We start from the raw sequence: 27445 nt of genomic DNA, 5'->3' as shown, positions 1-27445 counted from the left end.
ACCCAAACGTTAAGTTTGCAAAGACATTAAAATATAACAAAAATAAGCAGTATACTGCATATTTATTGCTTAATTTCTCAATTTTCCTACCAAGCTTTCTATCCCAATGTATTACACTCCTCGTATGCAGAAACAGAAACAAACTTAAATAACTGTTATGTACTACTAATGCCCTATATCAATTATTACATTTATTTCTCATAACCAACCTATGACGTTAGTACGTTTAATCATCATTTCCCAATTTTCAGATGAAGAAACTAAAACATATATTGTCATCTTCACCAAACAAGAGGGCTAGGAAAAATAGGATATGAACTGAAGCCATCTCAGACCAGAGCCTATGGTCATAACCACTGTACTACATTAACTTTCTGATTACTTACACTTCCTTAATTATTTTTTCTTTACCTTATCTAGAACTAGTGATGATGATGATCAAGGAAATGATGACAAGATTAAAGTAACTCCCACTATACTGACAAAGAAACAGGAAAGGCCAGTCCTGTAACTCCTTTATGCAGTCTGCTCTGTCTCTCTAGCAAGTTGGCTGGCTATAAAGTGAATGTAAACACACACACACACACACACACACACACACACACACAACTTTCCTATATACAAATACCGACCAGTTAGAAGATACACTGGAAGAAAAGGCATTATTTGCAGTAACAATGGCAAAAAGGTGAAACATCTAACATTAACTTCAAAAGAAATATGCTAGATTTATATGAAGAAAACTTACATTTCCACTTTATTTGGGGACATGAATACCCAAGAATAACTATTGATAGTAATATTCTGAAAAATAAAAGGAACAATGGTGGCTAGTCCTAATAGATGGTAAATGTTGGATAAAACTACTGTCATCATATGGTTCTGGTACAGACATAAATATAAAAGAATATAATTCTGGATGCTAAGTTAGAATATGAAGTAATAAAGAAGGCACTTAAAATAAGCTAAAAAAGTGGATTATTCAGTAAGTGATATTGGGATGAGTGAACAACCATATGGAAGAAAATTTTTAAAGTTTTGAGTGGATCAAAGCTTTAATAAAACAGTCCTAGCTGGTCTGGCTCAGTGGATAGAGCATTGGCCTGTGGACTGAAGGGTCCCAGGTTTGATTCCGGTGAAGGGCATATGCCCGGGTTGTGGGCTCTATCCCCAGTTGGGGGCGTGCAGGAGGCAGCCAGTCAATGGATTCTCTCTCATCATTGACGTTTCTATCTTTCTCTCCCTCTCCCTTCCTCTCTCTGAAGTCAATAAAATATATATATATATATGTATGTATAAAATTTTTTTTAAAAGGAAATCATAAAATTAATAGGCAACATCAGTAAAATTCTTAAATCTTAGTGTTAGAAAAGCCTGTTTCAATCATAATATATAGCCAGAAGCCATGAAGAAAAGATAAACCTGACCACATAAAAATTACAAACTTCTAAATGGAAAATAATACCAAATACAAAGATAGGAGAAAAATTATGTATCAAAGGATCTTTTTAATATGTAAAAAGTATAAATCATTGAGGAAAAATTTATCAAATACCATACCATTAGCTATTAGCAGTGGTAGTAGCATTTTTATTTTTTTACCTTCCTATGTTTGAATGCATTACTTTTATGAAAATAATGATAAACTAGTTTTTTGGTTTTTAAAACAATATATTTTTATTGATTTCAGAGAAGAAGGGAGAGTGAGAGATAGAAACATCAATGATGAGAGAGAGTCATTGATTGGCCGTCTCCTGCAAGCCCCCTATTGGGGATGGAGGCTGCAACCCAGGCATGTGCCCTTCACCAGAATTAAACCTGAAGGCCGATGTTCTATTCACTGAGCCAAACCAGCTAGGAAAACGATAAACTAGTTTTAAAATGCAACGCCAGTATTCAATACCATAACTATTTCATAAAGTTAAATATATCACCATTTTTAGTCTGTGTGTTGTGAAGAAAAAAAACACTAGAATATTTACCATTTCTGAGTTAGAGGCGTTATGCAGTTTCATAGCCTTCTCTTGAACATTTCCAATAACAGCATCAGCACATAGTGCCAGGGAAATAAGGATCACACCTTCAGGAAGGCACAAGAAAAACACAACCTCCTTATTTAAACATATGAATGAGAATCAAGAGTTTTCAGAGATGCAATTGGGCTAAAAAATAAAAGCAGATCTTATTCACATTTGTTTCATAAAGCTGAGCATTTTTATCCACAACCAGTTGTAACAGGCACATAAGCCACATAGGTGATGTTAATAAAAAAAAGTAGCTAACACTAAGAAACTGCATTAATGCTATCACCATTACTATGCTTCACTCTCCTGTCAAATAATAGTTCTGTGTTTAAACTAGATTTTATGTTTGAAAGGTATACTGTATTAAATAAATATAGAAGAAATTCCTACATTTACTGGGATTGGTGGTTAGTCAGATGGAGAGGGAAATCATTAAAAAATAAAATTATTAAAATGTTTAATTTAAAACACAAACATGCATACAGTTGTGAAGGCCTTTTCTTTCAATAGAGGTACTAAAATTCTGCACTTTCTCTTTTGTTTAAACCACACTCATAAAACAACTCTCTATGATTTCCAAGTTGTTCTGGTTAAAAAGTATCTATCTATCTATCTATCTATCTATCTATCTATCTATCTATCTGTCTGTCTGTCTGTCTGTCTATCTATCAATCAATCAATCTATCTATAAATTATCATGAACCCTGGAATTTAAAAAAGTACACCAAAAACTCAGGAACTTCTGAAACAATTAGGGTGCAGAATCCTTTCATATTTATATGATATCCCCAATTTTTATAGTTATTCCATCCAAATGTAATTCAACACTGATTTTATTAACTTGTCAACCAAATTGTTTCAATTAACTTAGTTTTTACAGAAACAATTCTTTCTTCAAACTCAACTGTTTTTTCCACTGTTGTTAATCCTCACCTGAGGATATTTTTTCCATTGGTTTTTAGAATGAGTGGAAGGGAGGAAGGGAGGGAGAGAGAGAGAGAGAGAGAGAGAGAGAGAGAGAGAGAGAGAGAGAGATATCAAAGTGAGAGAGACACATAGATTGGCTGCTTCCTGCACACACTCCAACCAGGGCCAGTGATTGAACCTGCAACCCAGGTACATGCTCTTGACTGGGAATCGAACCCAATACCCCTTGGTGCAAAGGCCAAAGCTCTAAACACTGAGCCACACTCAGTTTTGAATAATTCAAGTAAATATTTAATTATTTCATAATTTTAATAACAGGCCTAAATGGCATAAACAAATCCAGAAATCAACACACTCATACAAACGTGAGTGTCTCTGGAGAAGCAGGCTCTAATCTGCAAGTGTTTAGATACTGGTCACCAGGCACGGTCCTTTACAGAAAGAATAAAGAGCAGCCTTGGTTACAATTGTGAGTCTGATGAAATTTAAGGATATGCACTTATAACTGAGACTTTTCAAGTTTTCATACTTATTCTTCAATTTGGCTTTTTATAACTTAACTTAGGTATTTTACCTATCCATGCATTTTTATTCATCAAACTTGATTCTAAATGCTTTTTCTTGTTTCAAATATCAAATCTACCCTCAAAAGAAAAAAACATGGTATTATTGAAGATCCTGAAAACATGGCCTAGTTCCTAAAAGACATCTCAAAAGTGTTCTGAACAATGGAAACAACATGAAGTACTTTTTTAAAAAAAGATTTTTTATTGTTTTTGTGTGTGTGTGTTTTTTTTAGAGAGGGAGAGAAAGAGAGAAAAACATTGATGTGAGAGAGGAGTATCAATGGGCTGCCTCCTACATGCCTCCTACTGGGAATCGAATTGGCAAGTTTTCGGTGCACAGGACAATGCCCAACCAACAGAGCCTCACTGGCCATTATAAAAAGCTGAAAAAATTTTATGAAAATACTTGATTTATGGGGGCAGGAGGAGGGGGCTAGAAGGTGTCAATGGGGAAAAAGGGAGACATCTGTAACACTTCCAACAACAAAGATAAATTAAAAAATAAATAAAAAGAAAATACCTGAATTGCATCCTAAAGGTGGATATTTATGGAATAAGTAAGTCTGATATACCCCTTTATACATTCAAAGTTTTATTTATGTCTATCTTAACCATTTTAGTAGTTAATTAATCTCCTTTAGATAATATACTTTTATAGATCAGGGATTATGATAAATGCTCAACTATTATTAACTAGAGGCCCAGTGCATGAAATTCGTGAAGGGGTGGGGGGGAAGGGAGGTAGTGTCCCTCAGCCCGGCCTGCATCCTCTAGCAATTTGGGACCCCTCAGGTGGGGTGCCTAGGCCTGGCCGGTGATCAGGGCCTATCGGGGCTTTCCTTCCCCGGGCTGCCGGCAGCTGGCCCTGCCCCCGCTGCTGCCACTGCTTGCCATCTGTGTGGTGCTGCCCCTCCCTCCGCCACCACCGGTCACCTCCCTCTGCGAGCATAGGCGTGAGGTGCGATCACTTGACTAGCCTGGACCTCCCTCTGCAGGGCGATCGATGGCTGGCCCCACACACTCGCCACAGGATTGCTGGCTGGTGGCCTGGGCCTCCCTCTGTGGGGCAATCGATTGTGGGGCGCCCAGATGGATCGCTGCACAGAGGGAGGCCCCGCCTACCTGCTGCAGTGCTGCCGGCCTGGTAGCTTGGGCCTCCCTCTTTGAGGTGATCGATCACAGGGCTCCACGATTGATCGCCCAGCAGAGGGAAGCCCTTCCCACCCAGCCAGGGCTCTGCGACCGAACGCCACACAGAGGGTGGATGAGGTTTCCTTCTTTGGTGCGATTGATCATGGAGCCCCGCATCAATCACCCCGCAGAGGGTGGCCTGGGCCTCCCCCTGCGGGGCAATCGTGGGGCGATGGCGAGACTCCCCAACCAATGGCACTGCACCTGCCTTGGCTGGCCTGGTGCCAATGGGTGTCATAGCTTGGTCGTCCGGAAGGTTCTCCGGATGGTGGTTCTTCTGTTTGGTTGTCTGGTTGATTTGCATATTACACTTTTATTATTATCCTATCTAATATAAGAGAAACATGGAATTAGCCGTACATCCGCTACCCTTCCCATTGGCTAATCAGGGCGATATGCAAATTAACTGCCAGCCAAGATGGCAGCCAGCAGCCAGGCAGCTTAAAACGAACATGAGGCTTGCTTGCTTCAGTGACGGAGGACTCCAACGTTCCCCGCCTGCCGCTGCCGGCCTCTGAGCTGCAACTCTAAGCAATTATGTTACAAATACAGAAGCTAAACAAAACCCCAGAAACCTGCTTTAGTCGTGGGGCTTCAGCCAGCAGGATCGCAACATTGTTTCAAATACAGAAGGTAAACAAAGGCCAGAAACCTGCTTTCAGCAGCCAAGGCCTCAGAGCTAAAGCTGGCCCAGAATAAAAAAAAAGGAGCGGTTGGGAGCTTCAGTCACCCGCCAGCCTGAAAACAGCCCTCAGCCCCTCACCCAGACTGGCCAGGCACCCCAGTGGGGACCCCCAACCTGAAGGGTGTGTGACCAGCTGCAAACAGCCATAATCCCCTCATCTAGGCTGGCCAGGCACCCCAGTGGGGACCCCCACCCTGATCCAGGACACCCTTCAGGGTAAACCAGCCGGCCCCCACCCGTGCACCAGGCCTCTATCCTATATAGTAAAAGGGTAATATGCCTCCCAGCACTGGGATCAGCATGACAGGGGGCAGCGCCCAAACCCCCTGATTGTCCTGCGGCTCTGTGTGTGACAGGGGGCGGGGCCACAACCTCCCTATCCACCCTGCTCTGTTCATGACAGGGGAAGACATCCCAACCCCCTGATCAACCCTGCTCTGTGCCTGATGGAGGGAGCTCCCAACCCCCTGATTGCCCTGCGGCTCTGTGTGTGACAGGCTGAGGTGCCCCAACCCCCTGATCGGCCCTGCTCTGCGTGTGAAAGGGTGGGGCGCCCCAACCCCCTGATCGGCCCTGCTCTGTGTGTGACAGGGTGCGGCGCCCCAACCCCTCCCCGCCACGGGCCCTGCTCTGTGTGTGATGGGGTAGAGCCATAACCTCCCCATCGGCCCTGCCCTGAGTGTGAGAGTGGCAGCGGCGCCCCAACCCCCTGATCGGCCCTGCTCTGTGGGTAATAGAGGGCGACGCCCCAACCGCCCCCCACGGGCCCTGCTCTGTGTGTGACGCGGTAGAGCCATAACCTCCCCATCGACCCTGCCCTGAGTGTGACAGGGTGCGGCGCCCCAACCCCCTGATCCGGCCCTACTCTGTGAGTGACAGGGGGGAGCTCCCCAACCCCCTGATGGGCCCTGCTCTGTGCGTGACAGGGGGCAGCGCCCCAACCCCCTGATTGGCCCTGCTCTGTGAGTGACAGGGCGTGGCGCCGCAACCTGCCCATCGAACCTGCCTTGAGTGTGACAGGGGGCGGTGCCCCAATCCCCCAATCGGCCCTACTCTGAGCATGACTGAGGGTGGCATCGCAACCTCCCAATCCACCCTGCTCTGTGCATGACAGGGGGCGGTGCCTCAACTCCCCAATCAGCCCTGCTCTAAGCCCCACCAGGGGCTGCACCTAGGGATTAGGCCTGCCCTCTGCCACCCGGGAGCGGGCCTAAGCCAGCAGGTCGTTATCTCCCGAGGGGTCCCAGACTGCGAGAGGGCACAGGCCAGGCTGAGGGACCTCCCTTCCCCCCCCCCCCCCGAGTGCACAAATTTTTGTGCACCGGGCCTCTAGTCCTATATAATAAAAGCCTAATATGCAAATCTTCTGAACTGAGAAATGAACGGTGGAAAGACCGGTCACTATAATGTGTACTGACCATCAGGGAGCAGATGCTCAATGCAGGAGCTGCCCCCAGCCTGTAGGCCTCAGGCCAGCCAAGGTGTGTGCCAGCGGGGATCCCCTGGTCGCCCCGCAGAGGAAGGTGATTGGCGGTGGCGGTGGCAAGGGGCAAGGCCGGCAAGCGGGCGGCACCAGGCCAGCCAAGGCGGGTGCCCCCGATCGCCCTGCCGGTCGCCCCACAGATTGGCCCTGATCTCTGGCCAGGACTAGGGATCCTACCCATGCATGAATTTCGTGCACTGGGCCTCTAGTAGATTATAAAATAGGGTTAGGTTCTAATTCTCTTAACAAGTATTTCTATGTAACTCAGACAGAATTAGCACTTCAGTTATAGTGAGAAGTTACAGACCACCTCTTTCCATAATTATCATCACCACCATCATCCCATCCCACCAAGGGTACGTACTCTCACACCCATTACTTCATCATCTCATTCTGTCCTCTCACCACCTGCGTGTGAGGCACACTATCACCATTACCTCTGGATAAGAAAAGCGCAAAGGGAGGTGGCACTTTAGCCATGGTTATATTTCTAAGTGAACAGACCAGAATGTGAAGGCATGTCACTGATAGCAAGTTCTGTGCCTTGTCTAAAACTGCCTTTTCCTCAAGTAAGAGTCAATTTTCTCAGTTTTCAAATATACTCTTCCTTTTAGATTTGCAGATATGAAAATGAAGTGTTTCTGAAAAATCTAAACCACGTGAGAAACACCTGCAACAGTAAGTTTTCTTTGAGTAAAACTCATTGAAGTAAGGACCACTTGCACAGAATGATCCAAGGTGACAGAACAGATATAAGAGGCTCTACTTCTGGTTCTTAACTGACAGCTCTAAGAAGCTGAACTGGTTAAATTTAAATCCCTTAACTTAGCCTGATTAAACAGATTAGTAAGAAAGGTTGACTAACAACAGGTAAGAATAATGAAGCTGATGTAAATTACTTTCTTCATTATGTAATACTTTTTCCTCATAAATAATTATACTTACTATACTTTGTACTATATGTAATATATATGTAATATACATTTTTTTTCTGTTCTCTCAGAGTTTCTTGGAAGACTTAGATATTTTAAATACAATTTTTATCAGGTTAGGAGATGGGGAAATGGGATGATACTAAAATAATTTTATAAGTAAAACTAAATAGTTAAGAATGACAATAAGTATATATAAACAGTTTCTCCATAAAATCGTTAGAATGGAAACAAGATTCTAACATTTTTTTATTCTTATTTATTTCCAAACATATTATAATACCTATTCTGCTCATGAAAAAAAATCTAAAATTAATTTACAAAATTCCACATGGCACACTACTGTGGAAACTTTAAGCATGTTAAGGTTATGATCATATTTATATCACCCAGATTAATACTTAAGCACAGCATACACTTCCCTCTTTAGCTAAAACAGTGACAAATAAATGTGTAAGTTTCAACTTAAAAAAATGAGAATAAAAAAATTACTGTAATTCCCCTATAATTCATGTGTGTATTTCCAATTCAGCCATAAGAAATCGGTCTACCATGTACTGTACTTGATAACAGAAAATTTTTATTGAGCAAACAACTTTCTGTCACATCAGAATACATTTGTACTAAAAACAATTGCTATATTTCCAGAGTTGTAATATTTTTACTACATCTTATTTGGAAAGTCTGAAAGCTTTATGTTAGGTATGAGACTTATAGATGTCACACCATCATTTAAAATCCTTACGAAGTTGTAAAAATTCTTACTGTAAACCGAACTGCCTACAAAATCTAGGAAGACAAAAAAATTCCTTACCTGTTAGGTTGAAATTGGGTGCAATTGTGCTGTCAGCAAGTGTAAACCATATCAGGCCAAGGCTCATACACACCGCAGCAGACACATCTGCAACATTGTAACGCTTGCCTGTGTGATAGAAATGTAAGTCAACCTCAGAATGGAAAGACTCACTCAGCATAGTTTTAGATCTATGTGTTTAACCAAGGAGGTCAGGAGTCTTTTTATATCTAATGTCAAAAATATATGAAGAACACTGAGGTCAAGGCATGAGATAGTCACAGATCTTCTGAAAATTAAATGATCAGCAAGCACTGATGTTTTAGATATGAAAGTCTATATTATCTGTTATGGTAGTGAGTAAATATGAACATTTAAAAAGCTTATGGAACTTAATATGAACATTTAAAAAGTTTATGAAAATTAATGCCTCCTTTTCCTTATGTATAATATACAGCTATGAATTTTCTTCTAGTTTACAAATTTACAGAATAACCAGGCTATATATAATATTCAGGCTATATAACTGTTAAATTTACAAATACCATAATCAAATAACTAATAGGTTAGCGAGTATTAACTTATTTTAATATAGTCACATTTAAATAACAAAACCATGTTGTAACTTCTTGGAAGGAACGTAAGGAAATATCATACATGCTCAGTTAGTTATCGCATTAAATGTGGTTTTTAATAGGGACTGAGATCATTGTTTTTTCCTGTGTGAATAGTTATCCTGAAATTATATGCAAAGTAGTTGACAGACATGCTTTCATTAAAAGGGATTTTTGGGAAGACATCTAATGGATAAAATGAAGTCAGGTTGTATAAGGATGTTGGTGATACAGAAACACTTAGTGATACGGAAACACTTGATTATCAACACATGAGCATTCCTCATGACAGTGATATGAACAACTTGTTCTGCTGCTTCTTGCTTTGATTGCCTCCTTTTTTACTGCTATTTCCAAAGAGCTTGTAACTTGATTGGGGCTCTAGGAAATCAAGAAGCCAGCAGAATTGGTAAAACAGCAGTTCTGCTTCATTTAAGCTTTACTTCAACATGAGAACAGCCCATTTGTATAAGGAGGTAGAGACAGAGCCCTGAAGAGTACAGGACTGGAAGAACTGAAAAAAGGAGCTTTCCAGGTACTTAGGTGCTTCTGAGCTATACTTTTAATATGTGAATATAGTATTTCTTGAAATGTAAGCAGACTCCAGACTAAAAGAATAAAACAAAACACTACTTTTATTCTGAGTCCAAATTATTGATTTCAGATACTAAAGTAGATCACAAGTTTTAGTATTTTTATAATACCTTATTTTGTGATATCACTCAGAATTGTTGTAATATCTAGAATGTTCATTAAATTGACCAAAGTTTAATATTTTTCCTAATGCTAGATGCTATAACATAGCCTACAAGTTTCCAACAGGATGAAAATACATCATTACTATACCTTGAATAAAAACTCCTCCTAGCATTACAGGAATCAACTTGCAGCACTTGAAGATGACTTGGGTCGGATAATTCAGGTAGCCCAAAGAAGTATTTGATAACCCCATAGTACCCACAGTAAGAAAAGCTATTATCATGTAGGTTTTTCCTGGTATTCTGTAAAAGACAATTTTTAAAATCTTCATTTTGGGATCCAATTCATACTTGTTAGATAATGTCTTTACAATGTGTAAATGTCTACTTACTCTTTTTATTTCTGTTTAGTATTTTTAGAAATATTGGTTAAGTTATAGCATTGTTTATTATATAAAAGAATATCACTAAAAATAATGATTCACCCTTATTCAATCAATCTTAATTGAGAACTCCCAACTGTGTGAAAAAGTGGTATATTACAGAGCCACTTACATTCTTACTGTAGGTATAAGGTATAAAAACTATCTTGACTAAATTTAGAAAAAACAATAAATTTGGGCCTTTATAATGGTAAAAGGCACCTTAATTAATTTATAACTTCTAAATTGTTGTTTTTTAATGTTTCCATCTAGCATTAGGAAAAGTACATCCACCCATTCTGCTAGAGTAACCCGAGCAGAATTTCTCTAGAAAAATTACATGTTTAAAACTCTGGACATACTACTTATTACTATAATAACTTATGATTTATTTCTGTCTGTATTCTGTAAAATGTTAAAACCACCAACTTTCTGATGAGGAATCTCTCTTGTTATGATCCCAAATCTTCTACTTTGAGTTCTATTTGGATTTTCTAAAGAAAATTCTTAATTTGGCATCTTCAGAATTTTGAGCTATCACTGTGAGCATATGCTCACTTTGAGTAGATATTTAATGGTCTAAAATAATACTCTTGTACATTGGTGTGACTAACACAGGAAGCACTGTTCACATAATTACATTATGCTGCCTCCTTAGATCTAGTTTCTATTTTGGGATTTGTGTTCATGTTTAAATCAAGGGAACAAAATTCTTTCATATTTTAATATGGCTAGATGTAAGGCAAAATAATTTACTGGAGAAATTCAATTAGAATGCACCATTTCCACTTACATTTCAATTTTGAGGCCTTTTCCTACTTAACTACTAATACAGTGGTCAACATTTAAAGTCACATGGAAATAATTTGGCATGCCCATATGCATCAGTGTACATGAACACTGATTTTTACTCTGTTCGTGGGGTTTAATCCCCAGTGCATACCATCAGGGAAGCAGGACAGCTCTGCTTCTCTCGGTAAGGATAGACATCACGTTAGTCAAACAATGGCCAGAAAATAAAAGATTCCAGCCAGAAAAATCACAAGGAATGATTAGAAAAGCAGCATAGAACAGGTAGAAAAAAAAAACCCAGCCTGAAACTCAAAAAACCTAAATTCAAAAGGCCCAATTCTGAGAGCAACTTGCTATATGAACTCATGAAAATCCCAGCACTCCTGTAGGTCTGTTTTCTCATTGGTAAATGAGGAAATTTGAGTTCATCATCTTGCCTGTGGGATTCTCCTTGTTTCTGTTTTTATTTAACATCCTAATTGTATACTTCCTTAGATATGGTGGGAAAATTGTAACTTAAAGTAATAAAGTTACAAGGTAATCTTTGTTGTAAAATAACAAGTGGTATATTTAGGGTATTATACTGTACCATGTGCTTCACCACACATGTACCACATTTGATTCTCAAAATGCAACAGAGAAAAGTTAAGAAACTTCCCCAAGCTCTTGACAGAGCTGATTAGAGGCAGTGCAAGACTCAAAGCCCTGTTTTCTGACTCCAAATCCTCTATTCTTTCAAGTACACTGGTATTCATAAAAATAAAGACAAAAACTAAGCAAAGGTCTATAGAGCAGTGCCACTTAACACGTTAAGCGCCACGCCTGTTTTGTCTTCCTTTCCATTTAGCCTGCGATATCCGATTTCACTGATACGCTGGCGGCCGGAGATCTGTGTAAGGTTCGATAAGACTGCACCTATATTTTCAGATTTATTTCTTGTATTTATCGCAATCTGTACTCTGTATTCTTTTAGAAATGCTTTCTCTTCAGTCAGTTGTCTGTGGTTTGTGTTCCAGTGCAGTTTAAAAATTTTTTCTTTATCCATAACAGTGACAATGACTGTAGAAGAAGCATGTGAAAGCGATTCAAATGAAATTAGTTTTCCTAAAAAACGTCATAGAGTCGTTTTTTGTCATCAGAGGATGAGGATGAGGATTTTGAAGAATGGCATGATCTGAGAGGTAATCAACCAAGAATTATGCTTTCACCAATCTGTCTGGCTTTAGGGTTGAAGACTTGAATGTAAAGTCATGTGCAACAGTAGACAATTCTTATGGACTGTTTGTGCCTAATGAATTGTTTGAGGATGTCGCCAAACTTTATATGCGTCGCAAAAACTAGGGGTTGAAAACTCGCAGCGTTTGTGTAGGTGGACTGTGACAAACAAAAATGAAGTGAAAAGATTTTTTGGGGTGATTCTATGGATGGGACTAGTAAGACTACCATCTTTACATGTATATTGGTCCCGTGATCCTGCATATATGCAAACTTTCCCGAAAAAAATGTCAAGAAATAGATTTGAAATATTACGAATGCTGCATTTTTCAGACGATAGGGAGACAGATGTTTCCAATCATTTATGCAAAATAAAACAACTAATAGATAACATGGAAATAAATTTCAAAAAATAGTATGATTCATCTGAAGCTATATGTACCGATGAATCTTTGATACCATTTCGTGGCCGCATAATATTTAGGCAATATTTAAAACAAAAATGACACAAATATGGTATTAAGTTATTTAAGTTGTACTGCAGATCTGGGTATACATATGCTTTTCATGTATATGCAGGGAAAAGTTTAGAAAAAGAAAATACGACACCAACTAATGTTGTAATGTCTCTCTGTAGAGATGTATTCAATAAGGGACACACGTTGTACACAGACAAGTGGTACACGAGTTTAGATTTACCATATAAATTACTAGATAATAATACTCATTTAGTAGGAACATTACGTTCAGATTGACGGGGAAATCCTCATGAAGTAACATCAAAGAAATTAAAACAGGGGAAAATTATAGCAAAAGAGAACAAAGAGGAATAACCAGTTTAAAATGGAAAGATAAGCAGAACATCTTACTTCTTTCAATAAAACATATGTCAGAGATGGTGAATGTTGAAACTAGATCAGGTCACGACTTGAAACCAAAAATTGTTGTGGATTATAATGCAGGAAAAGCAGCAGTTGATGTATTTATCAAATTACGAACACCCATGAAATGTTATAAAAAGCTAGCCTTTGAGCTCCTACTAAATAATGCTGTTCTCAATGCTCATATCTTATTTAAAAATATTAGCAAGAAGTATATGAGTATCACAGAATTTCAGAAGAAATTAGCTGTCCATCTAACAAATTGTCGGGATGAAGAAATTCCAAGTAGCAGTACTGTAAATATACCTCAAATATCTTGTCACAAACTGCAACAAAAAACACCTTCTTGGCACTATGTGTTTTAACCAAGGTCTCTGAGAAAGGTTGTTTCCCCAGGTAGGGATTTTCCCCTGAAGTTAGGGAGGGAATAAAACCTCTTAACTAAGTGCCAGGCGGGTAATTAATCACTTTAACTACGAACAATCATGCTTAAGCTACATAATCTTTACTCCCTGGAATGGAGATAAGAAACACCCTAACCTTTGGAATAGAGATTGATAGGATTGGAATCAACTGGTATAAATACAGATGTAAGAAGACAGAACGAGAAGAAGACAGAACCAGGAGGCACAGAACCTACACAGAACGTTCTCTAGAGACAGAAGAACTTCGCTGGAGAGAACATGGCAAAAGATCCTGGACTGAACCCGACTACAGAAATCGGCAAGAGAACCTGACTAGAACCTGGTGACTGAACCTGGCTGGAGAACCTGGACAGAGCCTGGCTGGAGAACCTAGTGAGGGAACATGGCTACAGAACCTGGCTGGAGAACCTGGAGAACCTAGCAAGAGAACATGGACACAGACCCTGGCAGGAGATCCAAAGCAGAACTTCGCTGGAGATCCAGACCAGAACTTGGCTGGAGATCCTGGCTAGAGATCCTGGCTAGGCTGCTGATCAACTGAACACTGTCTCCGTGTCCTTCCTTCTTCGCCGACTCCGTCCACACCTTTGGGGACCCCTGGACCCGCTGGGGTTGGACCCCAGCATCTGGCGCCCGAACAGAGACCCCTAGGTAAGCCCCACTCTCGGGATGGATAGGACTCCACTGTAGGAAGAGGGTGGATAGTCTTCGCCGACTCCGTCCACACCTTTGGGAACCCCTGGAACAGGATTCCCCTAGGTAAGCCCACCCCCCCATTGAGAACCCCACACTCGGGACGGATAGGACTCCACCAGGGTACTGCAGACCCCCCCCCCTATAGAGGATAAGTAGGGTAAAAAGGTGGATAGTACAGAACTTAGATTGAGAAGATGTGCCATACTGAGTCCAAAGAAAGAAGACTCTGTATTGATCTTTAGATTAAGAAGATGTGCCATACTGAGTCTAAAGAAAAAAGACTCTGTATTGATCTTTTAACACATATGCTTGCTAGCAGAGGAACTAAGGTTACTCCCAGTCAGACCGAATGTTTTATACAAGAAGTATGTCCATGCTTTTCTGAGGAAGGAAAGGTAAATGTAAAGGCATGGGAGGAGGTAGACCCAAGGAGCCTCATCCTTAACCCCACTGCAGCCTTTCCACCCCGGGAAAGTGCAGGATTGGCAAGCTCTCCCTGGGGTGATAGATCAGGACTCAGGTAATAGCGGAAAGCGCCAATCCTACTCTTAAAATGGATACAAGAGAGCATTTGGGGTTTTTCTTTTTAATGCCTGGCTTTTAAAAAATAAAAAAGGGGGAATTTGTCGGGAGCCTGTCCCTGCTTGCTGTTTCAAGGGACCTGGCATATATGGCATACTGTTCTTAATTTGTTTGCTCACCTTCTTGGCACTATGTGTTTTAACCAAGGTCTCTGAGAAAGGGTGTTTCCCCAGGTAGGGATTTTCCCCTGAAGTTAGGGAGGGAATAAAACCTCTTAACTAAGTGCCAGGCGGGTAATTAATCACTTTAACTATGAACAATCATGCTTAAGCTACATAATCTTTACTCCCTGGAATGGAGATAAGAAACGCCCTAACCTTTGTAATAGAGATTGATAGGATTGAATCAACTGGTATAAATACAGATGTAATAAGACAGCAAGACACAGAACTTAGAACACAGAACTTAGAACACAGAATTTAGAACACAGAACTTAGAACACAGAACTTAGAAGACAGAACCTACACACAGAACTTAGAAGTCAGAACTTAGAAGACAGAACCTACACAGGACCTAGAGACAGAAGAACTTTGCTGGAGAGAACATGGCAAAAGATCCTGGACTGAACCTGACTACAGAAATTGGCAAGAGAACCTGACTAGAACCTGGTGACTGAACCTGGCTGGAGAACCTAGCGAGGGAACATGGCTACAGAACATGGACACAGAACCTGGCTGGAGATCCTAACCAGAACTTCGCTGGAGATCCTGGCTAGGCTGCTGATCAACTGAACGCTGTCTCCGTGTCATTCCTTCTTCGCCGACTCCATCCACACTATTGGGGAACCCTGGACCTGCTGGGGTGGGACCCCCGCATATGGCGCCCGAACAGGGACCCCCAGGTAAGCGCCCCGCACTCGGGACGGATAGGACTCCACCGCAGGAAGAGGGTGGATAGTCTTTGCCCCACAATCGGGACGGATCGGACTCCACCGTAGGAAGAGGGTGGATAGTCTTTGCCGACTCCGTCCACACCTTTGGGAACCCCTGGAACAGGATTCCCCTAGGTAAGCACCCTCAATTGAGAACCCCCACACTCGGGCTGCTGATCAACTGAACACTGTCTCCGTGTCCTTCCTTCTTCGCTGATTCCGTCCACACCTTTGGGGACCCCTGGACCTGCTGGGGTCAGACCCCAGCAGTTATAAAAAGCTAGCCTTTGAGCTCCTACTAAATAATGCTGTTCTCAATGCTCATATCTTATTTAAAAATATTAGCAAGAAGTATATGAGTATCACAGAATTTCAGAAGAAATTAGCTGTCCATCTAACAAATTGTCGGGATGAAGAAATTCCAAGTAGCAGTACTGTAAATATACCTCAAATATCTCGTCACAAACTGCAACAAAAAACTGGAAGAGTGTCTAAAGTTCGAAGATATTGTAAAAAATGCTACGAAGATAATGCAGCATGATTTGGATTAGATATTGCCAGAAAGTTGACAAAACAAGTTATAACATTCTGTGAAACCTGCACAGGACAGCCATTTTTGTGTATACCGTGTTTTAATAATATTCATTAAAATTTTTTTTGGTAACAAGTAATATTTAAGATCTTTTAAGATCTCCAAATTATTTAAAATTAATAGAAGAATATACTTTTTTAAACTGTATATTGTCAGTCAACAGTGACTGACGTGGTTTGGATGGAAAGTATAGTGTTGGTGACTGACATGGTGCTTAACGTGTTAAATAAATTCAGAGATGAATTATTCTCAGAAATGAATTCAGAAAGATCAGATTAGGCGTACTTTCACTGTAACAGACCTCCAAAGACATTTTATAAAAAGTTTTTTAAGGGCTGTAGAATAATAAGGTTTCAATTCATAATTGTATTTCTTATACATCTACTATCAAATCCCTTCACTTTCTTTAAATCAAACAAATGATGTTACCTTTAAATATGTATGATCATGTGGTTTAATGGTTGGGATAAACATGGCTTCGGGCTCACTCTCCATCTCATTTGGGTAGCTGAGAAGGAGATGTACCTTTTTAAAATTTAACATTGAGGAGATGCAGTTCCTTTGTCATTTTTCATTTAATAGAGACAGTATTAGATTCTTTTACTTTAGAAACAACAGAAGTCCAGCAGTTTGCAATAGGTAATGAATCATGAGGGTTCCTTATGTATTAGTCTTGACATATATATTTAATTATTTTCTATTCTATCACCTATGGCTAAATCTTACAGAGTTTCAGAGCATGAAAACAGTGAAGAAGATATCCTCATTCAAACATTTTTAATATCACTGCTATAATAATTTATTGGCAATATAGAGAGATTGAGAGGTAAAATTAGACCCATGAAGAAATACTGAAGATACAAATTAAAATATTTAAAATTTTATAGTTATCTCCATACAAACATTCAAAACATTTATGAAAGAAAAAAGCTGTGAAAATCTTATATTCTTACTGAAGGATTAAACACTTCTATCAATGAAGACAAAATACCAGTACAGTATCAGAACGCCTTATTACACTTTAAACTGCCTAATATATATGTGAAATATTTACATATTAGGCTCTGATATGTCAGAATAACCACACTTACCAAAAACATATTCAATTTCCTTACCACCTTCTAATTATAATCAGAGGCAAGGTTTTATTGTATATTGTTCTATATGCCATTAAAATATATGGAGATGTTTCTACAATACAGATGGCCCATTTAAAACATATTGTCAGCCCTAGCTGGTTTGGCTCAGTGGATAGAGCATCGGCCTATGGACCAAAGGGTCCTGGGCTCCCGGTTAAGGGCACGTACCTTGGTTGCAGGCTCCTCCCTGGCCCGGGCCCTGGTGGGGCTCGTGCAGGAGGCAACCAATCGATGTGTTTCTCTCACATCAATGTTTCTCTCTGTCTTTTCCTCTCTCTTCCACTCTCCCTAAAAATCAATGGAAAAGTATCCTCAGGTGAGGATTAACAAAAATAAAACAAACAAACAAACAAACAAACAACCCATACTGTCAAACAAGCTCCTTTGGTTTTGATGAAAAGGAATATTATGAAATTTCTCTGATGTCTAAGAATGCAATTTCAGCCACTGGACATTACAAGTATGACAATGTTAAGTGAAATATATCTCACAAAACAAAACCTAACTATACATTTTAAAAACCACTACAAAAACAGGTATTGGTATTTCAATTCACCACTTTGATGTAGTAGCACTGTAAATCTTTCAGTAATCACACCTATGTCAGTGAGATTTATAAAAACACACATGTACATATGAATACTTTCTCATTTCAAAATATATGTACATGTTGAGCCTAAATTATATTTTTTATTTGGTAACTTATACTTAGAGATTACGTTTTTCAATGTATAATGAAAATATCATATTTAATATTTTTAATAAGTTGATTAAACTGCTAAAAATGCTTGGGTATTAGATGTTTTATTACATTTATTTCATGTATTACACTCTGTAATGCCTAAAAAACAAAATTTAATTACTACTAGTGAACTTAACTGTCAAAAAATAAAAACAAACCACATACCTTCTTCTTTTGTCTTGAATAATCTGAAGTTCTATTAGGCCAAATATGGAGTAAAATGCAAACTGTACTAATGTAAGGTACCAGCCATAGGGCTTAAAACCCTCCACTGAAAATATTAATTCCTGTCAAAAGATACATGAATACTGTTAAGTTCAAAGAACAACCAATTTCCTTACAATAAATTCCAATAAACACAACATTTATTAAAAAACACTCAAACCATGATACTTCTCAGAGGTATAACTAGAGAAGTTGGGAGGCCTTTCCAAAGAACTGACACTAGATGTACAGGTATGAAAACCAGGAGAAAAATTAAAAGGGTTAGGGATAGCAATGAAGTAATAATATTGTATGCTTTTCTCTCTTTCTCTTGTTAAATTTATTGATTTTACAGCGAGAGAGAGAAGAAGGGAAACAGAGAACATGGATTTCTTGTTTCACTTATTTATGCACTGATTGGCTGACCTGACTCCAAATCCTCACCAAGGATCAAACCCACAACCTTGGCATATTGGGACAATGCTCTAACCAACTGAGCTACCCCAGCCAGGGCCTTTTCTTTCTCTCTTTTTTTAAAAGACCAAAATTAGAAGAGTTGCCCCCAAGGTGAAAAAGATACCTGATTCAAGAGCTCATTTACTATTTAAAAAGCATATTTCATTAGAAGTCTATTATCTCAGGTCTGTTTTTCTATAAAACTATAATCAGTTCAAATCAATTTATTTATTTATTTATTTATTTATTTATTTATTTATTTTTAATATATTGATTTTTTTTACAGAGAGGAAGGGAGAGGGATAGAGAGTTAGAAACATTGATGAGAGAGAAACATCGATCAGCTGCCTCTTGCACACCTCCTACTGGGGATGTGCCCGCAACAGGTACATGCCCTTGACCGGAATCAAACCTGGGGCCCTTGAGTCCACAGGCTGACGCTCTATCCACTGAGCGAAACCAGTTAGGGCTCAAATCAATTTAATGTTAATTTTTTGAATACTTGTGCCACAGATTATATAAAACTTCTTGTGAGGAAATGGTTATTTTGCCTAAACATACTGTTGTACCATAAAGTATTATTTGCATTAATTTTTTAAAAGACATTCTTAAAAAGTCATTAAGAGGTGTTCTAATAGTTATTTTACTATATCAGATTTCCCCCACAAATATACATTTCAACTGTATTTTAAATAAATTTTAAAAAGATAAGATTTATGTATAAATTTTCTTTAAAAGAAAAACTTAACATAGCTTCTAAACAGACTCTGAACTAGACTTTGTACATTTAGGATACAGCGTAATTCCTCAAATTTAGATTTCATGTTAAGTAAGTCTGCAAAGTATTTAGGATTTTTCTGGTTGATGAACTATAAAACATGAAAATAGCTTTATTAAGTATTTTGGCATTCAGATTATATAAATATATAGCTAACTTCAGTACACAACTCCAAACATTTTCTTTAAACTATTTTAATATGCAATTGTGTTATTTAGTAGCAATGCCAATTTCACAATGATAATGGTGTTACAAACTTATTTATAGCAATTTATCTAATTTTAAAAGAAACTGCACATTAGCTATAATGTCTCTGATTATTAATATATAATGAAATTTGTACAGTAAATTTCTAATTCATTTTCCTTTGCAATGACTAACTTTGCTCCCAAGTTATTTGGTAAGAATGATATTTTTTTTTTTTAAAAAAATGTTTCAGCAAGAATTCTAGCTTTTATTTGATAAAATTTACTATTTTTTATTGTTCTTCACTGTGATATCTGAATTTTTATAGCATTTTGTAGTGGCAAAATCGGTTATTATAAAAATTAAGATTTTAATTCATGTTTTTGTTTTACACTAATACTCTTCATAGCATTTTTATAAGCTAAGGAATAGTCACAAATCACCTTTATTTATATTTTATCTTTAAGACAATGTCAGAGTACAATGATTAAGCTCACTCTGAGTAATACTACAGCATACCAGAAATATCTGTGTTTGAAAAAAACACTTCACCCTCCTTTTCTTGAATTATAAAGGGTTCTCTCATGTTGGGGAGTTGCATAAAAAGCAAAGTTGGTAATGGCTGAAAATACTAATGAACTGACCATTAATAATATTAGTCCATTTCAAAATTCTGTTTACACTAGCCTAGATCCTCCCATCCAACCCATGTCTTTGAAAGTCAGGAATTTACTGCTGGTTAAATGTATACACCTATGCCATAACACAATGCAAATGTGAGACAAACTGTGGAAATGTTAGAAATTTTGGCACAGGTAAAAAAAAATAAGGTTCTGCCAAAGTTAGAATAGAAAAAGAAACTAACAAGAATGAAAATACAATAGGTGTTTCAAAAAAATAAAACAAAAGCATTCAATGATCACAGAATCAAAGAGATACCCTTGGAAAAATATAAAACATCTATATAAGCTTTTTTCAAAATTGACCTGCTATTATTAAGCTCCAAGAATGAAGAATGAACTGGAATACAGCTTTTGTGCTATCATTAAATTTTAATGGAGAATTGTGTTCCAGAAACCAATCAATACTTGAATTATTCACTTTTAAAAACAAATACATTATCTATATTTTGTTAAATATTTTAATTTTTCATACTTTTAATTTCTTAAGATTGTCTTTGCTCTCTTTCCCTCTTAAAATACTGAATTCTGAAACCGTAACCTCTGCTGAAACAGATTTACTTTTAAGAGGCCCTCTTCTACTACTATACTGAAAACTTCAAATTTGTGAATAAACCAGTACCTTATAAAGGAAAATATCTTGAACAAAACTCTTAACTGCTCTTATTGACCATACTTGTTATAATTACCATAAACAAATAACTAATTTTTACCTGTAAATATCCATAAATGAGGTAAAATACAAAAACTCCAGCAACGCATATGAAAAATTGAGTAAGTTTGTTAAATCTGCTAAGATTTATGCCAAGCACTACAATGTCATCTATTGACTTGATATGTGGTGACATTGTTTGGGTTTTGGACGGGACAGTTATAGAAATATATTTCCTGGAATTGTTGAACTTGAGATCCATTGTTCTTATTTTGCCACATTCAGATTTTCCAAAGGTATCTTTGTTGGTTTCCTCTCCTTTATTCAGTTTTTCTTTTGCTTGCTGAGCAAAGTCCTAAAGAAGGAAATAGGCCATGTAAGCAAAACATTTGGATCATAAAGTACTATGCTCCAAATAATATTTCAAATCACACTTTAAAATTATACAAATAAATCTCATAGTCTCTGGATATTAATATATTAATTCCCCTATTCAATTTTCCAATCAACCAAAAACATGTCGACTCTCCAATTTATCTTCACCTAATAAAGACCAATACGTCATTAAATTAAACATATACCATTCTCATTTCCAAAAGGTAATCTCATATTTATTTCATCAAAGAAGTAAATACACCTTTATGTTTTTATATGTAGAAGAATATAATTTTTAAAGCCCATGACAGTTTATGCATGACATCTTCACATTAATGTCAATTCTTATTTGCAGAAGAGTAAAGAACAACTAATGCTTCTCATATACTAAGACAATATAGTTGCTAATGACATTTTAAAATAAAATCAAACAACTGTAAGTGACTTAAAAAGCTAGATTTATCAGAAACTACAGAAAGGAGGATATACTTTAGCAATAGCATCTCTTAGGTAAAAAAAAAGTTTTCTTTCTTTGGAGAAAATAATTTTAAAAGTCTTTAGGGGGGTGTTGTTCAATGGTTGTAAAGTTTTAGTTAAACAAAATGAGTAAATTCTAGAGATCTGTTAACAATATAGTGCCTATAGTTAAAAACAAGGTGTTGTGCACTTAACATTTGTTAAAAGGGTAGATCTCACGTCAAGCGTTCTTAATCATATAAACACACAGAAGGGGAAGTAAACTTTTGGAGGTGATAGATATGTTTACTACTTTGATTACGGTGATAGTATCACAGGCATATGCATATATCCAAATTCATCAAATTGTATATATTAAATGTGCAGGTTGTTTTTAAGTACATATCAATTATACCTCAATAAAGCTGTTTAAAAACAAGAGAAAAAAGTCTTTGGGAAAAAAAACTCTTTGGTATTTCAAAAAGCTGAGAAACACACAATTTTTTGTTAGCCTGTAAAAAAAAAAAAAAATCATGAAGCCTCCATAGATGACTGTCGGTTTTCTTTGGATTTATACATGGTGGGGCTAAAGTAGGTCTACAGTTGATGGTATGGAAAAATAATACAATAATTAATGATTAATAAGATAAGGATAAACTCTGTTTTGCATAGTATTCTATATCAATTGTATTCTTCTTCTAATACTTTGTCACTTCAACACACCTACTGGCAATCTTATGAGCCACAGACCTATACCAGACACGCATAAATCCCTGTAGCACGTTACTTCTTGGACATTTGTGCCAAAATATTAATATCCATACTGAAAATTTCCACAGAGCATCTAAAATGAACATGAAGATAAATTCACTTCTGTTGCTTACTTGAGGCACCAGCATTAGAAAACCTCCCTTTTAAAGCTTTGCATTTAGAATGTAGTTTTATTAATCAGAACACCATTGGTCAGATCATGTGACTAATGAAGGAATTCCCTGTGAGCTCTGAAACCCAATAATTGTAATCTTAAATGTTTGTCATATCCCTTCCATTTCAGACATTAATGACATTACAAATCAACATCTAAAGAAATTAGGCCAATGTCCTTGTGGTGCAGGAAAAAAAAAAATCAAGCATAAAGTTAACACTGGTTAACATTTCAAACTAAATGGTGGACATTTTGTTTTGCTTTATAAGTTTACAGTAACTCTTGAAACTAAGTACAAAAAACACATTGCCTGAGGCCTCTTACTAAAGGCAACCCAGATATTTAATTTTAGTTACCTGAAAGCACAAATAACAGCTAAAACCGAATAAAAAAGCAGTATTTCTAGCACATAGTAAATTTAAAAAATTATAAGTAACTGGTGATAATGTTGATCTACAACGACCTACTGCAGTCAAAAGTACTTCAGTAAATTTCTTAATCCAGTCTTTTCCAACCTTTGAAAGGTCTCCCACAAAAGGGTAAAATATGAGGAAATTATGCCATTTCAGTGTAAGTAACCTGAAGTAAGCTTGATTCTGTATTTTGTCACACTCATTATTACAGATAAAGGATCTTACTGTTACAGTTAGATTAAGTGGTTTCTAGATAGTAATCATGACCTATGGGGAATGATTATAAAACAGAGAATAATAAATGCTATCCAATTCTTTGGACACACCTCACTGTACAAAGTTTAAGAAACCGTGTGGTACCTTTTGAAGGTTACTCTTCTTTTCCAAGCGATAAAGCTAAATGTAGGGTGTGTGTGTGTGTGTGTGTGTATAATTTCATATATATATTAAGTATAAAACACACTTATATAAATTATTTTCAAATGCTACTATCTTTTTCTCTTCCAAGTCACAAACTACCTCAATTCTTAGAAAGTTTTTCCAACAAACAATTCTCGACATCTGCTATCCTCCTGAATATGTCCAACGCTAAAAAATCAAAACCCTCTTAGCACACCAAATCTTCCTGCCTTCGTTCCATATTTAAAAGAAAAATAAAACGGCTGGGGAGAGAGCTGAGCTGCAGGGACGGGAGGACCGGCATAGCTTCCAGGGGAGGCTGAAGACCCGCACTTAATAACCTGTAAGAACCATCACCTTGCCCTGCAAACCAAAAGGCCAGCGGGGCACCCTCCTGGGCGCGGAACCGGAAGAAGCTCCCAACTAAGATGCGGGCTCGGACCCCGGGGGGTGGATCTTCCTCCAGGGGCCCCTGAGCGTGGCCGCAGGCCTGCGATCCAGGGGCCAGGCAGGGGGGAGGGCGGAATGGGGCCAAGAGCAACGCTCCTCCCGAGAAACCGTGACAGCGGGTTTCCGGTCTGCACAGGAGGAAGTGACCCGCGCTCTCCACGCCAGCCTCAGCCTCCTCCGCAGGTTCCTGAGGGATGAGGAGAGGTTCTCGGGGGGCCAGGGGGGCGGGGCGGTCGGGTCCCAAATAGGACGCAGGGCCCGTGCGGCACGTCCCCTCCGGAGCCTTCCAGGTGACCCCAGACTGGGCGGCGCCAGCCAGGCGAGCGTCTCCCCCTCCCACATCCGCCGCCATCACCTCCGGCTTCTCCTCCTCTCGGACTAATCTTGCACTGTCCGCCAGGTTGCCGCCTCCACGCAAAGGTCCTCGCGGTGCCGGCGCCCGCGCGCCACTTCCGCCTATGTGTCTCGGCGCGCATGCGCAGTCTCACGGCCCCGCCTCCCGGTTGGCCTCTGGCTGCAGCGCCCGGCTACCTCTCGCGCATGCTCGCTCTCCTCCGGGGCGCGGGAAGCGTGCAGCCGAGGTGGGCCCTACCTTGCGAGGACAGCGCTCCGTGCCCACTAAACATGGCCTAGGGGCGGCGACCGCCAGTGGGGGCAAGTGTGCTCCGCTTGTTCCTGGGTGCAAGCCTCAGCTTCTGCAGCCTCCTGCTAGCAGGGGCCTGGGACTCCCTGGCTTCTCCAGCCCCGTGGGCGCCCAAGCGGGAGGAGACCTCACGTCAAGGGCCCTGCACTGAAATTTGAGAAGGCGGCCAAGAGGAGAAAGATGACCCGCATTTAGAAATCTCTGGGGTTCCCTCTTTCCTCTACTTGATCCTAATGAGATGAGGCGAAGTCGACGTACCTTTCTCGGCTTCCCTGTTCTTACCTGGCTTGCACCTGCTTTCCGGTGTAAATGGACTGAAGTAACACTTGGGTTGCCTCTGACATTATAATTCAGCTTGGAGCTATCGCAACCCGGTCCTTGCAACACAACAGAAGTGTTGCCGGCATTGCTTTGACAGCGTCACTTACGGCTCAGAATGCAGATTCCATAGCTTGACCATCTATCAAACTCCTAAACATCTACCTCGAGTTTAGGGCTACATCCACAATTACTGGGATGTAATGATGTGACAAACCAAGATGGGATGGAGAGGTGATAAGTGGATTTTAGTTAACACTAAAATGATACCGAAGGCAAAGATGCTAGGACAGAGCTGGAACATTTTTAAGTGCATGCTCTGTATAACTAGGAAGGAATGAATTGGATTAATATATGTTAGAATCCAGTCAGTTATGTAAAGCTTTTAAAATCTCACAGGCATTTTACAGAAAGAGCATGTGTGTTTTGTATTGGGTGTTTGGTTTCTGTTGATGTAACACAGATATCTTCCATTGTAAGTGGTGGGTGTGGCCAGGCATTTTTATTCAATCCTTATTGACTTGTAGTAGGCAATTAGACAGACAGGAGCAGAGCAAGGACAATGGGCCAGGTTCAGAAGGCCACCAGGGCAAAAATCCCAGGTGCCTAGCAAAGGACAATTATTGGGTAGGACCTCCCCCTCCAGGGTGACCTTTCCTCCCCTAGCATATTGCTGGTCATTTGGTTTGGACCCCCTGACCTTTCCTCCCTAGGGATACCATCTAGGCCTCAGTTGTATTCAGCTCTAGTCCCAGAAAAGCAGCAAAACCAGACAAGGGTCACAAAGGCTGACCTCAGGACCTGATTTGGATAATGACCCCCTGCACTGGTGCCACCCAATCAATCAGTGGAGACCTAGACCCTGAAGGGACACACCTGGAGAGTTGATGGATATTCTATTAAGATCTTCCCCTGGGACCTCCCCTAAAATCTCCACTCTTGAAACCCTTAGGATGTAGGATCCAGTGAGCTCTCCCTCTAGGAACATGCCCATCCATGTCTTTCCCTCCCCTCTCCCACCCCCAGGCTTGTTACCATTAGCTTCCTCATTCCCAAACTCTGCCTCTATAACTTGTTTCCTAAGCTCATTTCTTTTACGAGTTACTTCTTCCACCTCTGTGATTTTATAAATAAATGTTCTCTTATGGTTGAGTCTTGGCTCTGAATAATTCTTTCCTAACCAGAACTGAAGTACTGAGGTTGCTGAACCCAGGTTTGGTCTGATCCCAGTGGTCTAATGCCTGGTGTTATTCCTGCCACCTACAACAGACTAGGTTAGGTCGGTGTTATAAGCATGTTATAATGTTGAAATTAAGGCTTGGAGAATAAAAATTTCTTAAAGAAATAGTAAGTGACAAAGGCTTTCAGTGATCCCATACTGTTACCAAATAATGTGGACTTAATACTACTCTTAGGCATTTAAATAATTTATTGAGCTGTATTAAATAGACATGTGTATAGGTCATACACATGATCCATCATTTAACAGTATGAGCTCTCTGCCCTCAAGGAGTTATGGATATACATGACAAAAAAGTAAATGTTGGTACAAAACAATTTACATTACAAGAGGTGTCATAAGGTACCATCCACTCAGGCATGCATGATTGCAGTAACCTAACAGGTCTTTCTACTTCTCTTTATTTCTCTATATCCAAATTCATTCAGCAGCTGGAATGACCCTTTCAGAATCTGTGACCAAATATACATTTTTCTGCTGAAAGACCTTTTATGGCTTATGGTTTTACTCAGATTAAAGTTCAAAACCCTTATTGTGGCTTCTAAGAAAGAACTTGATGTGGATCGACCACATTCACAGCTACTCTTCAAAAGCCATCCAACCCTCTCCAAGCATATTAAGCATCAGTGCTCAGGACTTACTGTTCCTTCTGCATGGAATGCTGCCCTCCCCGATGTCCACAACACATACTTCCTCATTTTCTTTGGGCCAGTGCTCAAAGGTAACTGATCATACAGTTCTTCTATGACTTCCCTCTCTAGGAGAGTTAACCCCTGAAAGTGCGTGCGTGCGCACAGACACACACACACTGTCCTCACCCCGCTTTACTTGTTTTCATAGCAGTTTTGATCACTTCCTACATATTTATTGTCAGTCTCTCCAACACCTTTTGTTGTTGTTGTTAATCCTCACTGGAGGATATCTTTTCATTGATTTTTAGGGAGAGTGGCAGAGAGAGGTAAAGACAGAGAGAAACATCAATGTGAGAGAAACACATCAA

General features: G+C 39.2%; 1 protein-coding gene across 11 annotated transcripts in view; it reads right to left on the bottom strand.

Moving 5' to 3' along the window:
- Window positions 1-25192, bottom strand: part of SLC35B3 (solute carrier family 35 member B3) — a 32824-nt gene extending 7632 nt beyond the window's left edge. Inside the window, exons 1-7 of one of the 11 annotated variants that reach the window (XM_036350884.1) lie at window positions 22473-23753; window positions 21288-21581; window positions 18436-18557; window positions 10062-10216; window positions 8623-8730; window positions 1983-2080; window positions 730-804 (exon numbers count right to left, since the gene is read on the bottom strand). In XM_036350884.1, the coding sequence (XP_036206777.1) occupies window positions 745-804; window positions 1983-2080; window positions 8623-8730; window positions 10062-10216; window positions 18436-18557; window positions 21288-21581; window positions 22473-22592 (957 nt within the window). In that variant the 5' untranslated portion in view covers window positions 22593-23753 and the 3' untranslated portion in view covers window positions 730-744. Of the gene's footprint in view, window positions 1-729; window positions 805-1801; window positions 1855-1982; window positions 2081-8622; window positions 8731-10061; window positions 10217-18435; window positions 18558-21287; window positions 21582-22472; window positions 23782-24151; window positions 24530-24599; window positions 24712-25169 lie in introns of those variants that run through there. The other 10 variants (XM_036350886.1, XR_004974175.1, XR_004974176.1 and 7 more) reach the window with 10 other exon arrangements.
- Between the last annotated feature and the right edge of the window lie 2253 nt (window positions 25193-27445).

The sequence above is a fragment of the Myotis myotis genome, unplaced genomic scaffold (genome assembly GCF_014108235.1).
Source record: "Myotis myotis isolate mMyoMyo1 unplaced genomic scaffold, mMyoMyo1.p scaffold_m19_p_2, whole genome shotgun sequence".
In the NCBI taxonomy this organism is placed as follows: Eukaryota; Metazoa; Chordata; class Mammalia; order Chiroptera; family Vespertilionidae; genus Myotis; species Myotis myotis.
Note: the sequence above shows the minus strand (reverse complement) of the source record. Positions and strands in the feature narration are given on the sequence as shown.